General features: G+C 36.3%; 1 protein-coding gene across 1 annotated transcript in view; it reads right to left on the bottom strand.

Moving 5' to 3' along the window:
• The window catches only part of CSMD1 (CUB and Sushi multiple domains 1), a 1,143,868-nt gene that overhangs the window by 233,938 nt on the left and 896,877 nt on the right, over positions 1 to 13,053 (bottom strand). The window contains exons 13-14 of the mRNA XM_087916392.1: positions 2,040 to 2,222; positions 262 to 588 (exon numbers count right to left, since the gene is read on the bottom strand). Coding sequence (XP_087772518.1) covers positions 262 to 588; positions 2,040 to 2,222 — 510 coding nt within the window. The remainder of the gene's footprint in view (positions 1 to 261; positions 589 to 2,039; positions 2,223 to 13,053) is intronic.

Raw genomic sequence — 13,053 nt, 5'->3', positions numbered from 1 at the left:
CTGTAGATATTTTCATTAACAACAAAAAATATAAGGGGGAAAGTATCTAAACGGAAATACAGTACTAAATTAACACATGATGAGCGATATAAATTCAAAACGACTGGCATGATTCAGCTAGCCTCAAGGAATATCAATTCCTATTGACTTCATACTCTGTGAAGAACTTATATTAGGTCTCCAAAATTAAGTCTTAGAAGTACTTACTTTAGTTCTATGAAGCCTAGCTTATTTAGTTTGAAAAATAAAAGGAGTACTTACTAGTATATGTTATATTGAATCCCCTTCCAGTAGTTGAATGATCTGATTGAAATTCAAGGCGTACTATGTGTCCATTGCTAGCAATTTGAGAAGGCACATCATTGCCTGAAAAAGTACCAAGAGCTGGTAGATCAGAAAACCCATCATCTTTCACTGTCAAATAATCAAACTGAGGCTCTACATCAAAGTCATTAAAAATAAGATGTATCCTGCTTCCTGGTTCAGAAATAATCAGCCATACACAATTCATGTTGTTTCCATATTCTTCGGGGTAGTTTGGTGAAAGAATAATTCCTGAAGGTGTTGTGAAGTTGAAGAAACATGAGACTGTAAAAGGAAAAACACAAGAAACAAATATCAACAATCCACATGATGAAAAGGCAAAGCTGTCTATAGCACAACTTATCATTATGTAAAGGAGTCTCAAAGATATATTTAGAAATCTAAGAAATAGAAGAGTTGGTATTAGCTAGCCAACAGTCAATTCCCTTGCCCCATTGGGAAGATGCGTGGCATATAAATTTAATAAATAAGTAAATAAAGGGGAAGTGAGACTAGACACTGAAGAACTAGTCTCCAGTTTTCAGCTCCCTGGCTTTATAACGTGGTTTCAGGTCAGTCATCAAACAAAAGAACAACAACCAAAAACCACCATCATGGTTTAGGGTAGTGGTGGCTAACCTTTTTAGGCTCCTGTGCTGAAAATTGCACTTGTGCTTGTGCACACGCACTTGTGTGCCAGCATCCAGAAGGCAATGTGCGTGAGGGGGCCCCACGCCACCTGCGCATGCATGCACAACCCCCCGTGCATGCCACATGTCTCTGTGCATGCGTGCAAGACCCCTGCACATTTGCAAAAGTTATAAGTCAAGGACTACCTCTATATGTTAACATTTTCTTTGTACGAAAAAATGCTTGTTCACTGGCTGAGGGAAGAAGCTAATGTCATTTTTCTTGTGACAAAATAGCTACATTGTTCTTAGGATCTGAGGGCAAGTGATGAACTATATCTCAAATAGCATAAGAAAAATTCTTAATAATCTGGGACACTCAATACATTTAAAATATAAGTGCAATAGTTGTAGTCATGCTACAACTATTATTGAACATGGTAATCAAGAACAATAGCAACTGATAATTCAGTTCTCTATGAGAAAGCACAAGTTACCATCTAATAGCACTCAAAGTTAATGTAAATAACAAAAAATTGATTATCAAAAACAGTCAACCCAAATTTTATCTAATGGTCTGTATTATGCAATGTGATTTCTCAATCAATAATGTATGCAACTTCATTAAATTTAAAATAAAGCCATTATGGAATATAACCCATTCTCAGTAAACTTTTTGATGTATGTCTTATAGGTAAGGATGATCATTTGTGTATTAAGTTTAATATGTAAAGGTTTTTTTTTTAATGTAAAACAATATGACACAACTGAAATACATTCAAATAACTCTACATAATTGGATTGTGGTTTGAAATACAACACAGTGTGGGCAAGATTTAATTACATTGCAAACCAAATTATTATTTTTTCCTCTCCTATTTATAGGGCAAGTTTATTCTCACATATTTTATTTAAGAAGATATTTTAATTAAAGCAAACTCTATTTGTAAAAGGAGAAAAGAACATGAATAATAAAACAGTAGAGTAAATGAGTATATCCCACAAGCCGGCATTCCAAGTGAAGGGGATATTCCAAGCTTCGCTGCAAATGACTGTAAATTACAGGCAGAGATCAATACAGTGATAAGAAAACAGATGAGAACTTACAGACACAACTGGGTTTATTGCCAGACCACTGATTGTTCTGCTGACATGTGATCATTCTCTCTCCCACAAGTTCAAATGCTGCCTGACATTCAAAAGTAAGAGAATCTCCATGAAGGAAACTATTCCCAGTCCTCTTCCCATAAGATGGAACTCCAGGATCACCGCAGCCGCCTTTCTCTATTTCTATATAAAGGGGAAAATCATTGATAGAATTTAAACGGCATTCTGCATGGACTTCAAAGCCATTACTTTATCGTTACTTCACTATGACCCTGAAAACCGACAATAAGATAAAGCTTTCTCTGTGTCAAACCAGGTTTGGATTATTTGCTGGCCAATGGAAGACTTCTTCAAAGTTAACCTTCAGTCAGACATTCATAAAAATATTCTTCTTTCTGGGCCAAGTTTACAGGGAGAAGCCCAAGACTTCAAAAAACAACATGGTTAGCTCCCAAGTTATTTTACTGGGCAATACAGTCATAAATTGTTGACCACAAACTGAACATGAATTAGCAGTGTGATAGGGCTACAAATATACATCAATTCATCTGAGCCTCCGTTAATAGAATCATTTTTTTTTCAGATCATGAAAATCCTCCGAGAGCCATGAACCTGCCCTCTGGAACAACAGCCCCCAAGAGAGGGGTGGGGGAGAAAGCCTGCCCTTCAAATAGTAAGTCTGTTCTCAGGTCTGGGATTAGGTGAAATTGCTTGTAGAATATCTGGCGATTTGTTTTTGGCTTGTTAAGGGGGTCTGGGATTAGGTGAAATTGCTTGTGGAATATCTGGCAATTTGTTTTTGGCTTGTTAAGGGGCTCTGAGTGTTCATTTTTAAAAAATGTATTCTTTGATGCTGAAATTGTAAGCCACTCAAAATGTTTGGAGGCAGAACACTTGTAATCTAATAAACAAACAAATGAACTTGTTAACATGAAAAGTCCTGTAAGGATGTATTGAAAAATGCTAAATGCTTAGGGTGGAAAAGGAAAATGGAGAAAAGGAAAACAATTTATATTTTTTCAAAGAGATGCAAGGTTATTACCCAGAAGAATTAAGATTCTTTCATAAACAGTTCTAAAGGGCAGGTAAATATCAAAGAGATTTAAGCTATATGTTAAGTTCGGAAGGTCGGGTTCATTAAGACAAGAGACTTCGGCTCAGTAACAACAGCTCTTTATTTACTGGCTAGAACAAGCTTAGAAACAATAGCAGCCGCGGCGGCTCTTTTATAGAGCTCGCCGCGGCTAGGCGGCCAATGACGCCTTCAAGTCCGCTTCAAGTCTGCTGCGCTTGGTTTTAGCCAATCGCGGCAGACTCTTAGTGAGCCAATCAGAACTGTCCAAGCTGTCCAATCAGGTAACGGTCTAAACGGACCAATGGGAATGCGAGGCTTCAAATCTATGGATATGGAACACTATACAAGTAATAATATAGTTTAGGACAGGGTGGGCAACTAAGGCCCCTTTATGACCTGTGGACTTCAACTCCTAGAATTCCTGAGCCAACATGGCTGGCTCCGGAATTGTGGGAGTTGAAGTCCACAGGTCATAAAGGACCATAGTTGCTAACCCCTGCTTTAGGATGATAAGGGTGTGAGTTATAGTTGCCAGAATCTCCCACTCGGGATAGGGCTGCAACTAGTACACTACCCAAGGTTGGCAAAGGTATTTGCTGGCCACAACTGGCAAATGCAGCAATAGCTGTGATTCCATTATGACTTGGAAATTATGCTTTTGTTCTTTTGGGAAAATCCCACTCCAGAGTTAAAATTAGAGCAGATACAGAACCACATAGTTTCTGGACATAAATAGGAGTTCTGTGTTGTTAGGGTATAACTTCAATTTTTATTCAGACTTCAGACACTGGATAAAAATATATCCCTAAAACAGTTTGCTGAAGTGGAAGTTCTAGTCCTGCCTGGGGCACAAAGCCAGCTGGGCAGCCTTGGGTCAACATATTACTCATCCCTAATCCATGGTAAACCACAGCAAATCATTTCTGAAATCTTGCCAAGAAAACTGCAGGATCTTATCCAGGCAGTTGTCAGGAGTAAAGGCATGCCCTTCTCACAAAAGATTGAAGTGTTGTTTTTAATGATCTCCAGAATATGCCAGCTGAGAGCAAAACACTTCAGTTGATGTAATTTACTGATTAAATCAGATCTCTTGTCACTTGACCCTTAACTAAACACTGTTTTCTACTGTTACTCAAGTTGGCAACTTTCTGATATGTGGACTTCAACTCCCAGCATGTTGACTGGGAAATTCTGGGAATTCCATACATCAGAAAGTTGCCAATGTTGAGAAACACCAATGTCTTCTATTTTTCAATAAACAATCTTACAAAGAATTCAGAAAACAAAACAAAGCAAAACCCCTTGGTGACATACAACTTATTAATCCAGTCAATACATAAATGGGTGAAGCTGTAAAAGATTGATATCACAATATCACAAATTGCTGTTCCATGAAAAAATGTTTGTACAGTATAAGAAAATCTTGAATTGCAGACATAAGATTGAACCATCTCATTGCTGCACTTCATATGGATCTACACCTTAGTTCTCACGGAAACTGAATGAGCAAAAATAGCAGATATAATCTCAATTTCCCATGGCATAATTATCATGCACTGTACACTGGTTTTATGTTCACACACAGTGGAACTTCCGGTCACAACTGTAATTTGTTCCATAACTTCCAACCCAATTTGGTCATGACCAAAAGTGAGACTGACTGCATATGCACCTACACCCCCCCCCACAAAAAAAAAATGGTGTGAAAGGGGAAATCAGCATGGAAAGAGAATAGGCCGCAGCCTTATTTGATTGCCATCCAATTTTTGAATCACGACCTGATTCAAAAATGTTGTACATTTTTTGGTCAGAACCCAATTTGATCGTGGTCAGAAACGTTGGTGACCAGAGGTTCCACTGTATGTACTGCTATATAACATTAATGATTCAGTGACTTTTTTTTTTTCAGCAAAGCCTGAATCTAGCGCAACTTTAAGAAAGTGCTAACTGGAAGAGTGTAAAGCACCGGGGATGACATTCCCTCCCACATTAAGATATATAACTGATTTAATTTTCCTTTATGAAGAGCTTTATCATCACTTGGAGCATCAAGGGGCAGTTCCACTAGCTTTTCCAGCTGCTGAAATATCTTCTGTCCTTCAGTGGTTGTCAGACAAAAAAGAGATTTGGGGCTATTTGATCTGTGTTGAGAAACTTTGTGCAAAATATAGCAGTTACAAAGGAGTGCTTTGCACGGGCACGTAATGAGAAGACTTCTTCTGTAAATGGACTGTTCCTCTTGATTTGGAATACCAGAAAACATCTTTTCTGTACAATTCACTCAAAAGAATAACATTCAAATTCAGGGCAATTATCTCTACTTATTTGAAATCTGAACAAAATGAGCTTTGTAATGGCATATATTTTCATGGATTAGAGCCCATCTCATCAAGCATGTTATTTTCAGTAAATTTGTTTATGTACGAGAGAGAGAGAGAGAGTAAAAGATGGAGCTAAATGACTGTGAAATACTAAAAATACAATATCTAATAATGAAATGAGAAATAAAAATACTGATAAAAATACAGTGCTAATTGAAAACAGCAATAATTGCTTATAAATTTTAACATTACTAAAAAGAATAACACCTGCGGTATATAACAGGAAACTATCTAATCAGATCTAATTTGTAACTGCTGAGTAGTGCTTTGAAATTACATGGCTGAGAATTGTAAATTTCCACTGGCACTGCTGTTTGGCAAATACAATCTGGCAATATTTCCATTCTTCAAAGAATGGCAAACCAACACAAATGTCTGCTGAAAACCAACAGGAAGCATTTCTTGACAATTCCAGTGTTATTAGAATTGAAATATCCAAATTATCCTTTTCTTTGCAAATTGAAAAATATCAGGGTATATTTTTATCCAAGTGGAAAGTTACCGTTTCCATTTACTTCCACAGCCATTTTCTCTCCCTTACTTCTTTAGTATGATTTTTTTCAGACTTAATTTTTGATTTGTCCGCATTATTTATGAAGTGTTCAAAAGGGTTGAGATTAAAATGTTGATTTTTCAGCAGCCCGAGAACTCTAATAGATTTAAGAGCACTTCTCATTGTGTCAATTACCATGAAGATGCTAATCAGCTAATCAGTCATAAAGAATTAACATGAATTTCTCTAGGGTATTTTTTTATCATTTTACTATATAATATTAAAGAAGATTGAGATGGCTTGGTTATTACTGAAAATATCTGATGTTCTGATAAGTCCACCACCCCAGCCTCTCCTGCTTCCCACAGCCTTTAGTTCATGCATAGCCTATGCTAGGGGTTTCAGGCTATCCCCACCCCCACTGAAGCACACCCCCCCCCCACATGGCACCCCCATGCTTCTTACTTGGAACCCTGTTCTCTGGTTAACAACCTGAATATCTTGGGTTTACAATAGCAACCTTCATTCCTAGGATTGTCATGGCTAAGTGATGTGGTTATGCTTTACGACCACATTTGCTTAGCAGTGGCAATCCCAATCTCTGTAACAAGAGAACTACCTGTACCATGCTTATTTCAGATGGGAGCCCAACTTACTTAACAAGAAACAAGTAACTATTCAAAATTGCCTTAAATTGACCTTCAATTATGTTAATATTTCATGGCTGCCTTTGATTTTCATAGGAAAAGCAAAGTTACTAACATGCAGAGAGCTAGAAAATAAAAAGAGCTATCATCAGTCATTCATCTAGGTTAGTCAATTTATTCAATGTTGGTCTCGTTGACTAATCAATACTAGTTAAGACTGGCTAGTAAAAATAGCAGGATTTGGAAATGAAAATTGAAAAGACAAAAAATGGGAATGTTACATAAAGAAAATCATTGCTTATTTGAAGTGTGATATTTGATTTTTACAATTAGAAACTAGCTGTCATGCTTCAAAAGCTTCCAAGATGAAAAGTATTTTTCTGTTGTATTTTGTACCTTTTTTAAGAAAAAAAAAACAATTTTGCTCCCACTGCTAGAGAAAGAAATTTATTTAGAGTAGCTTAGAAGCTGATCTCAATTATTTCTATTCTTTCCTTCTTTTCTCTGAGACTGTCTCATTTTTTAAATTACCATTGGCTCCATTCTTCTAACTTTGGAAATAAGCTAAAGAAATAGAATAAAGTCGCATTTTGGCAAATTTAATAAAACAAATCTAGCATTTCTGTGAGATATTACATCTAGTAACAGCATAGTATGGCAATCAGTTCTACTGAGTCAGATAGACCTGACCTTGAGAAATGTGGAAATCAGAATAAACCTGGAGTTTCAATAAAAATTCAACCACCTGTGGATAAACCCAGACTGCTTTGATCATCTTATACTTTCATCATGTATCAGTTAGATTATTGTAATGGGACATACAAAGATGCCTTTTTGTCTGGTATTGTGATGCAATATATGAGTAACTGGCCTTACTTTAAACAATGTGCTAGAGAAAAATGTGAATTAAAAAATAACGACCACTCCCAAGAATTGTTTTGAAATATCATTAATACACATTTTTCTTACCGGTGGTACCGCCCAATCACAAGTACACCAGAATTTTAGCTATCTGAAACGCTTTTTATAAAGCTGCATATTTCCAATCAAAATTTAAATAAAAAAAAAATAAAACATCCCCCCTCTATATTAAATAAATATGGAAAGTTTTCTTCTGAAAACAATTTGAATTTCAATTAGGAAAAAAAGACAATCATGGATATCAAAGAGCACTCTACAAGTATGGGATGAAAGGGTTGTTAAAGAATAGGGCTGGGGAATTCTGGGAGTTGAACTCCACAAATTTTAAAGTGACCAAGTTTGGAGAATGGCAGATAGCATTCTGGCATATCAGTCCTTGTATTTGGTTTTCTTTTCCCCCAATAAAGAGGGAATCCCATCCCAGAAGCCATTTCAAAAATAAATAAATAAATAAATAAACCCTGGAAACTCTTAAGCCCATAATTGAAGTCATAATCAGTTACAAGAATGCAATAACAGATCTGAATGATTGCCATTGCTCTCTTGGCAAAGTCTAGTGAGAGAAATGTGTCCTAAGAACAGCAATCATGTTTGATATGCAAAGAGAGAAAGAGAACATGAGGGATGCTGTTTCAGCTTTAATTACCCCTGTGCCTTTTATATCTCATGAAAGGGAACGATGAATCTATCAAAACCAGCAGAACTTCCCATGAAATTAATAAATAAACGATGCCTTCCCTTTAGAGTTTAGAGGCATGTGATATTGTAAAACTCTAAAAAAATAAATAAATACTGAATACAGAAAAATGGTTAAAAAACAACAACCCTAACTGGTTGTTGAAAACACAAAAGCATTAGAAGCCCAGTAACTGACAGTCAATCTACAGAGGCATCTTACCAGATTACAACCCTTAAGATAAAAAGTGACACCAAAAATGTTTGTTTAAAGTACTCTTTATTTTGTTTGAAAATGCATTACAGCAAAGAAAAAAATGCACCTTGGTGCAAGTGTATACAACTAAGACTCAGCCTAAGGGGAAATTCTTGCAAAAGGAATGGGAAAAGGTTCTGTGCACAAGCCAAATAAAAGAAAATAATGTAACACGTTTTTAGGTGTACACCGAAGTCTCTATGTAATTGAGTTTTATCAGAGACCCGGAACATTTACACTTCATAATCTTGGAGAAGGTGTGTGCTGTCTGTCTTCCTAAAGACACACTGGCTCCTGGGAAGACTTAAAAACAGCTCAAACAAATCAGTTTCTGGCTTCTTTCGTGCTAGGGGCCAGTCTGAGGAGTGAGACTGAAGTGGAGGAACAGAGCTTAAGAGCTTTTGACCTTGCAACTCAAGAGCCAGAGGAAGTCCTCTACCGATGAAGTCATGAAAGAGCAGAACTTACTAGAAAATACAACTGTTCTGCTCTGGAGCAGTCAGCTAATCTCTTACTGGATACAGAAGCAGCAGTCTGAGTCAGCTGATGGAGAAACTTACTGGAGCAGATCCTCTACAGTGGAAGACTGACAGAGTAAAACAAAGGCTTTTAATGGGAGTCCCTGAAATAAAGAGAGACTTGCTTGAATCTGGATTATTATTTTTTTTTAAGGCTTAGAAGTCAGAGCTCTGTTTTTAATTTCAGAGCTCAATTCCGGATTGTGTGCGGTTCTGTTTCTCTGAGATCCTTGGATTACTACAAGACTATGTTCAGTTTTATTCCAAGATCTTGGATTTGCCTTTGTGAGAGGGAAAGAGCTCTTGCCACCCTTGCCATCCATACCATTCACCAATGCTGGCCATTGGGCCTAACCTGTTGGTGAACCCTAAGCAATAAAACAAAAAGATTGCTTAAGTCTTTCTGCCTGTTTCTATGGTTAAACTGACTAAACATGTGTCCCTCAAGGAAATTGGCAAATGCAGACATCCCCTTGAGATGTAGAAATCCTTTATCCACACAATGAGATTCTCCCAACACTAGAACCATCACCCAAAGGCCAACACCTGGACACACAAAGGGGCAAAGCTTATCTTACTCTGCAGAAAACACCACTTCTGGGCCCAGCTCAATCCCCCGAGGCAAATACATTGGCAGACATCTTTACACACTTCCCAAACGAAGACTAGACTTTCCTATCCATAGTAGTGATCCTGTCTTTTAAAAACTCATGGCCATCATCGATTGGTAAGATGTTCATTTCACTGTTAAATAAATTATTTTTGCTATCAAGCAAGTCAGGATGAAGTAAATTGCCCCCCCCCCGTAACACCTGTATCAACACCTTCAGCTATTGAAAGAAGTACCCCTGTACCATCCCCCAACTCTTGCATTCCTGCATTGTAGGAAAATTTACAGCTGCCATGTATCTAACCTCCCCATTTGTAATTTCTGGCACAGACCATTTAACTTCAAGATTTTGGGGAGTTACATTTGTTTAGTGATTTAGTCATCCTTCTTTATAAGTGAAAAAAAAAAAAAAGGGATAACAGAGTTGGAAGGGACACTGGAGGCCTTCTAATCCAGCCCGCTGCTCAGGCAGGAAACCCTAGAGCCCTGGTGGCGCTGTGGTGGCACAGTGGTTAGAATGCAAGCTAATTCTGCTGACTGCCAGCAGTTTGAATCTCACCGGCTCAAGATTGATTCAGACTTCCACCCTTCTGAGGACAGTAAAATGAAGACCCAGATTGTTGTGGGCAACATGCTGACTCTGTAAATCACTTAGAAACAGCTGTAAAGCACTATGAAGTAATATATAACTCTAAGTGCTATTGCTATTACTGTACCATTTCAGACAAATGGTTGTCCAATCTCTTCTGAAAACCTCCAGTGTTGGAGCACCCATAACTTCTGGAGGTAAGTCATTCCCCTGATTAATTGTTCTCACAGTTAGGAAATTTCTCCTTAGTTCTAGGTTGCTTCTCTCCTTGATTAGTTTCCATCAATTGCTTCTTGTCCTGTCTTCAGGTGCTTTAGAGAACAGGTTGACCCCTCTTCTTTATGGCAACCCCTCCAATATTGGAACACAGATATTAGATTATGACTTGTAAATTTCTTACTGGAGGTTATCTGGCAGAAGTGCTCCATAGATTAATCTTACTGTGACTATCATCATCTGTAGTCTAATATTCTAGTATAATACATCAAAATTTCCTTTGTGCTTGAAGTGTGCAGTTTTTCACTCAAAAATCGTAAGTTTTCCTCATCCTTTGCAAAAAAATGTTAGAACAAAAAGCTGATTTGTAATATTAATTTATTCCTTCCTTTCTTATGAACTGTTGAACTGACAACCTATTTATATCATCTTGCAGAAATACACATACTTTTAATTAAAATTTAATTAGCAGTAGACCTCATGTCCAATGGACTAAAATTAAATTGCCTTGATGTCAAGCAATTATCCTGGTTGAAGTGATGGGTAAAACAGCATTTTTAAAAAATACTAAAACAAAAAAGAAACTGTAAAGACTATTCTAAAATGAAGCATAGATGAAATGTCAGTGTTCAAATCTATACGAAGTCTCTCAAAATCTTTTATAAAATGAAATGGCAATATGAATGCCACAATTCATATTTAACTATTTAAGTATGTGATCTTCTGATCACACGGATTGCTAGGGTGTCATAATTTTCTAGAAAGTTAAAGGTAGTTGTCTGAAAGGCTTACATTAGTAATCATTCTTTATCTCACAGTTAGCCAGATGTTTAGACTGGGTTTGGCTATCAGTTAAGTTCTTCCCAAGATCCTGGGTTAGATAGAAGTTGTTTCATAGTGTTTTAAGTTGTTCCAAGTAAAGCTGTCTTTTGCAATTGACTTTTGGGGATTTTGTCAATGCTGACAGTGTTCTTTAGCAACCACATAGATAAAACTTCTCCAGGATTATCTAACTACAATCTGGCACTTTGAGTCTTTCAACAGTATACTCCTCACAACTGCAAATAAGTCCTTCTACCTTGGTACTACTAATTATATTATTATCTTTCCTTCTATCTAATATAATTTAAAATAATTTATTTATTTAGAAAATTTATTTGCTGCCCATCCCATATTGAAAGACTTCTACATCATGTTAAACATCTCAAGACTTTGCTTTAGGCATACAAATGGGTAGGGTCATTTATTTCAAGATAACTCTTCATTGATTTGTTCTATGAGCCATTTGTTTATTTGTTCATTCATGGAATTGTCAAGAATTTTGTCAAATACCAAAGTTCAAAAGCTTCAATACACTTCCTAGATTACTTCTTTAATGTCCAAGTTTTCCATAGAGCATTATAGGGAAAATCAGTGTTTGCATAATTATGATATTTTTAGGTACAGACAGGTCATGGTGTCTAAATTTCCAAGGCCGTTATTGGTAACAATATATTTCTTGATTGCTTCTTCCTTTACTGTTCATTGTCAATCCTAAAAAAAAGCATCCACTACTTCAATATTTTCATTCTTAATTCTACAGCTGGTTGCTGTACTTGTTATTCGTTTTGTGTTTTGCATATTTAAATCTTAGGCACATTTTTTCCACTGTGTTTCTTGGCTTTCATTATTAGAATTAAAATTAATAACGCACACATTAACTTCTCTTTGGTAGTCTTTGACTTCCTCAATTATCCTAGGTGTATCAGCAGTATTACAACTAAAAAGTGGTCTGATCTAAAAATCTCTAAATCCTCCTCATGAGTTCATTTTTCAGATCAATATTAATATTGAAACTAATCTTGGTTATAATAGGCTAAAATAGGCAGAAAATAATCTTTTAATTACCAAATAAATGTTCACATCAGTTTTCTAACTTTTCCTTCATTGTACAATTTAGTAGTACATCATTTATCATAGTATTGTTCTGTTTTTTTTCAGAGCTTCTAGAAAAAGAGCTTAAAACCTTAACATATTTTTTTTCTAGATAAGAAGAAAATGCTTTCTGATAATTCTTATTATAATCTGGGAAATTGATAGTGCTAAATATAATAAAACTCATTCTGGTGTCAAAGATGAATTTGTGTGCAAATGTTGCAAGCATGAGCCATCTTACGCAAAGCGTATGTTCAATGTGCCTCTAAAAATAGCCTCATTTTTTGCGATCCAGCAGCACAGCACGAAGGAAATCTACTTTAATTTACTCCCTGCTGCTACTTAAATAGCTATGGCAAATTATACAAAATATGATTTACAGAAATACATTTTATCATCAGGTGCCATAGAATTAGAATTTGACAGTTCAAAAAGACTTCTATTGACAAAAGAACCTGAAATTCTATCCCATAATATATTTTTGCTTCTTCTCAGATGCAAATATTGTATTACAGTTTATGGAAAGCTTATTTGTGCATACCGGGAGAAGAAAAAGCATTTTTCCCCTCCTCTGATAATTTATGAAATGTTAATATGGTGTATGGCTTCATAATCCCAGGCTTCATATAACTATGTCTACTTCTTGATCTTTTACATCAGCAACCACATAAAGGATGTATAGCACCTCTCTCTCTCTCTCTCTCTCTCCCCAACTCCCT

This window comes from Pseudonaja textilis, chromosome 1, assembly GCF_049901715.1.
Source record: "Pseudonaja textilis isolate UNSWEBS1 chromosome 1, rPseTex1.2, whole genome shotgun sequence".
NCBI lineage: Eukaryota > Metazoa > Chordata > Lepidosauria > Squamata > Elapidae > Pseudonaja > Pseudonaja textilis.
This window is presented reverse-complemented; position numbering and strand designations above follow the sequence as displayed.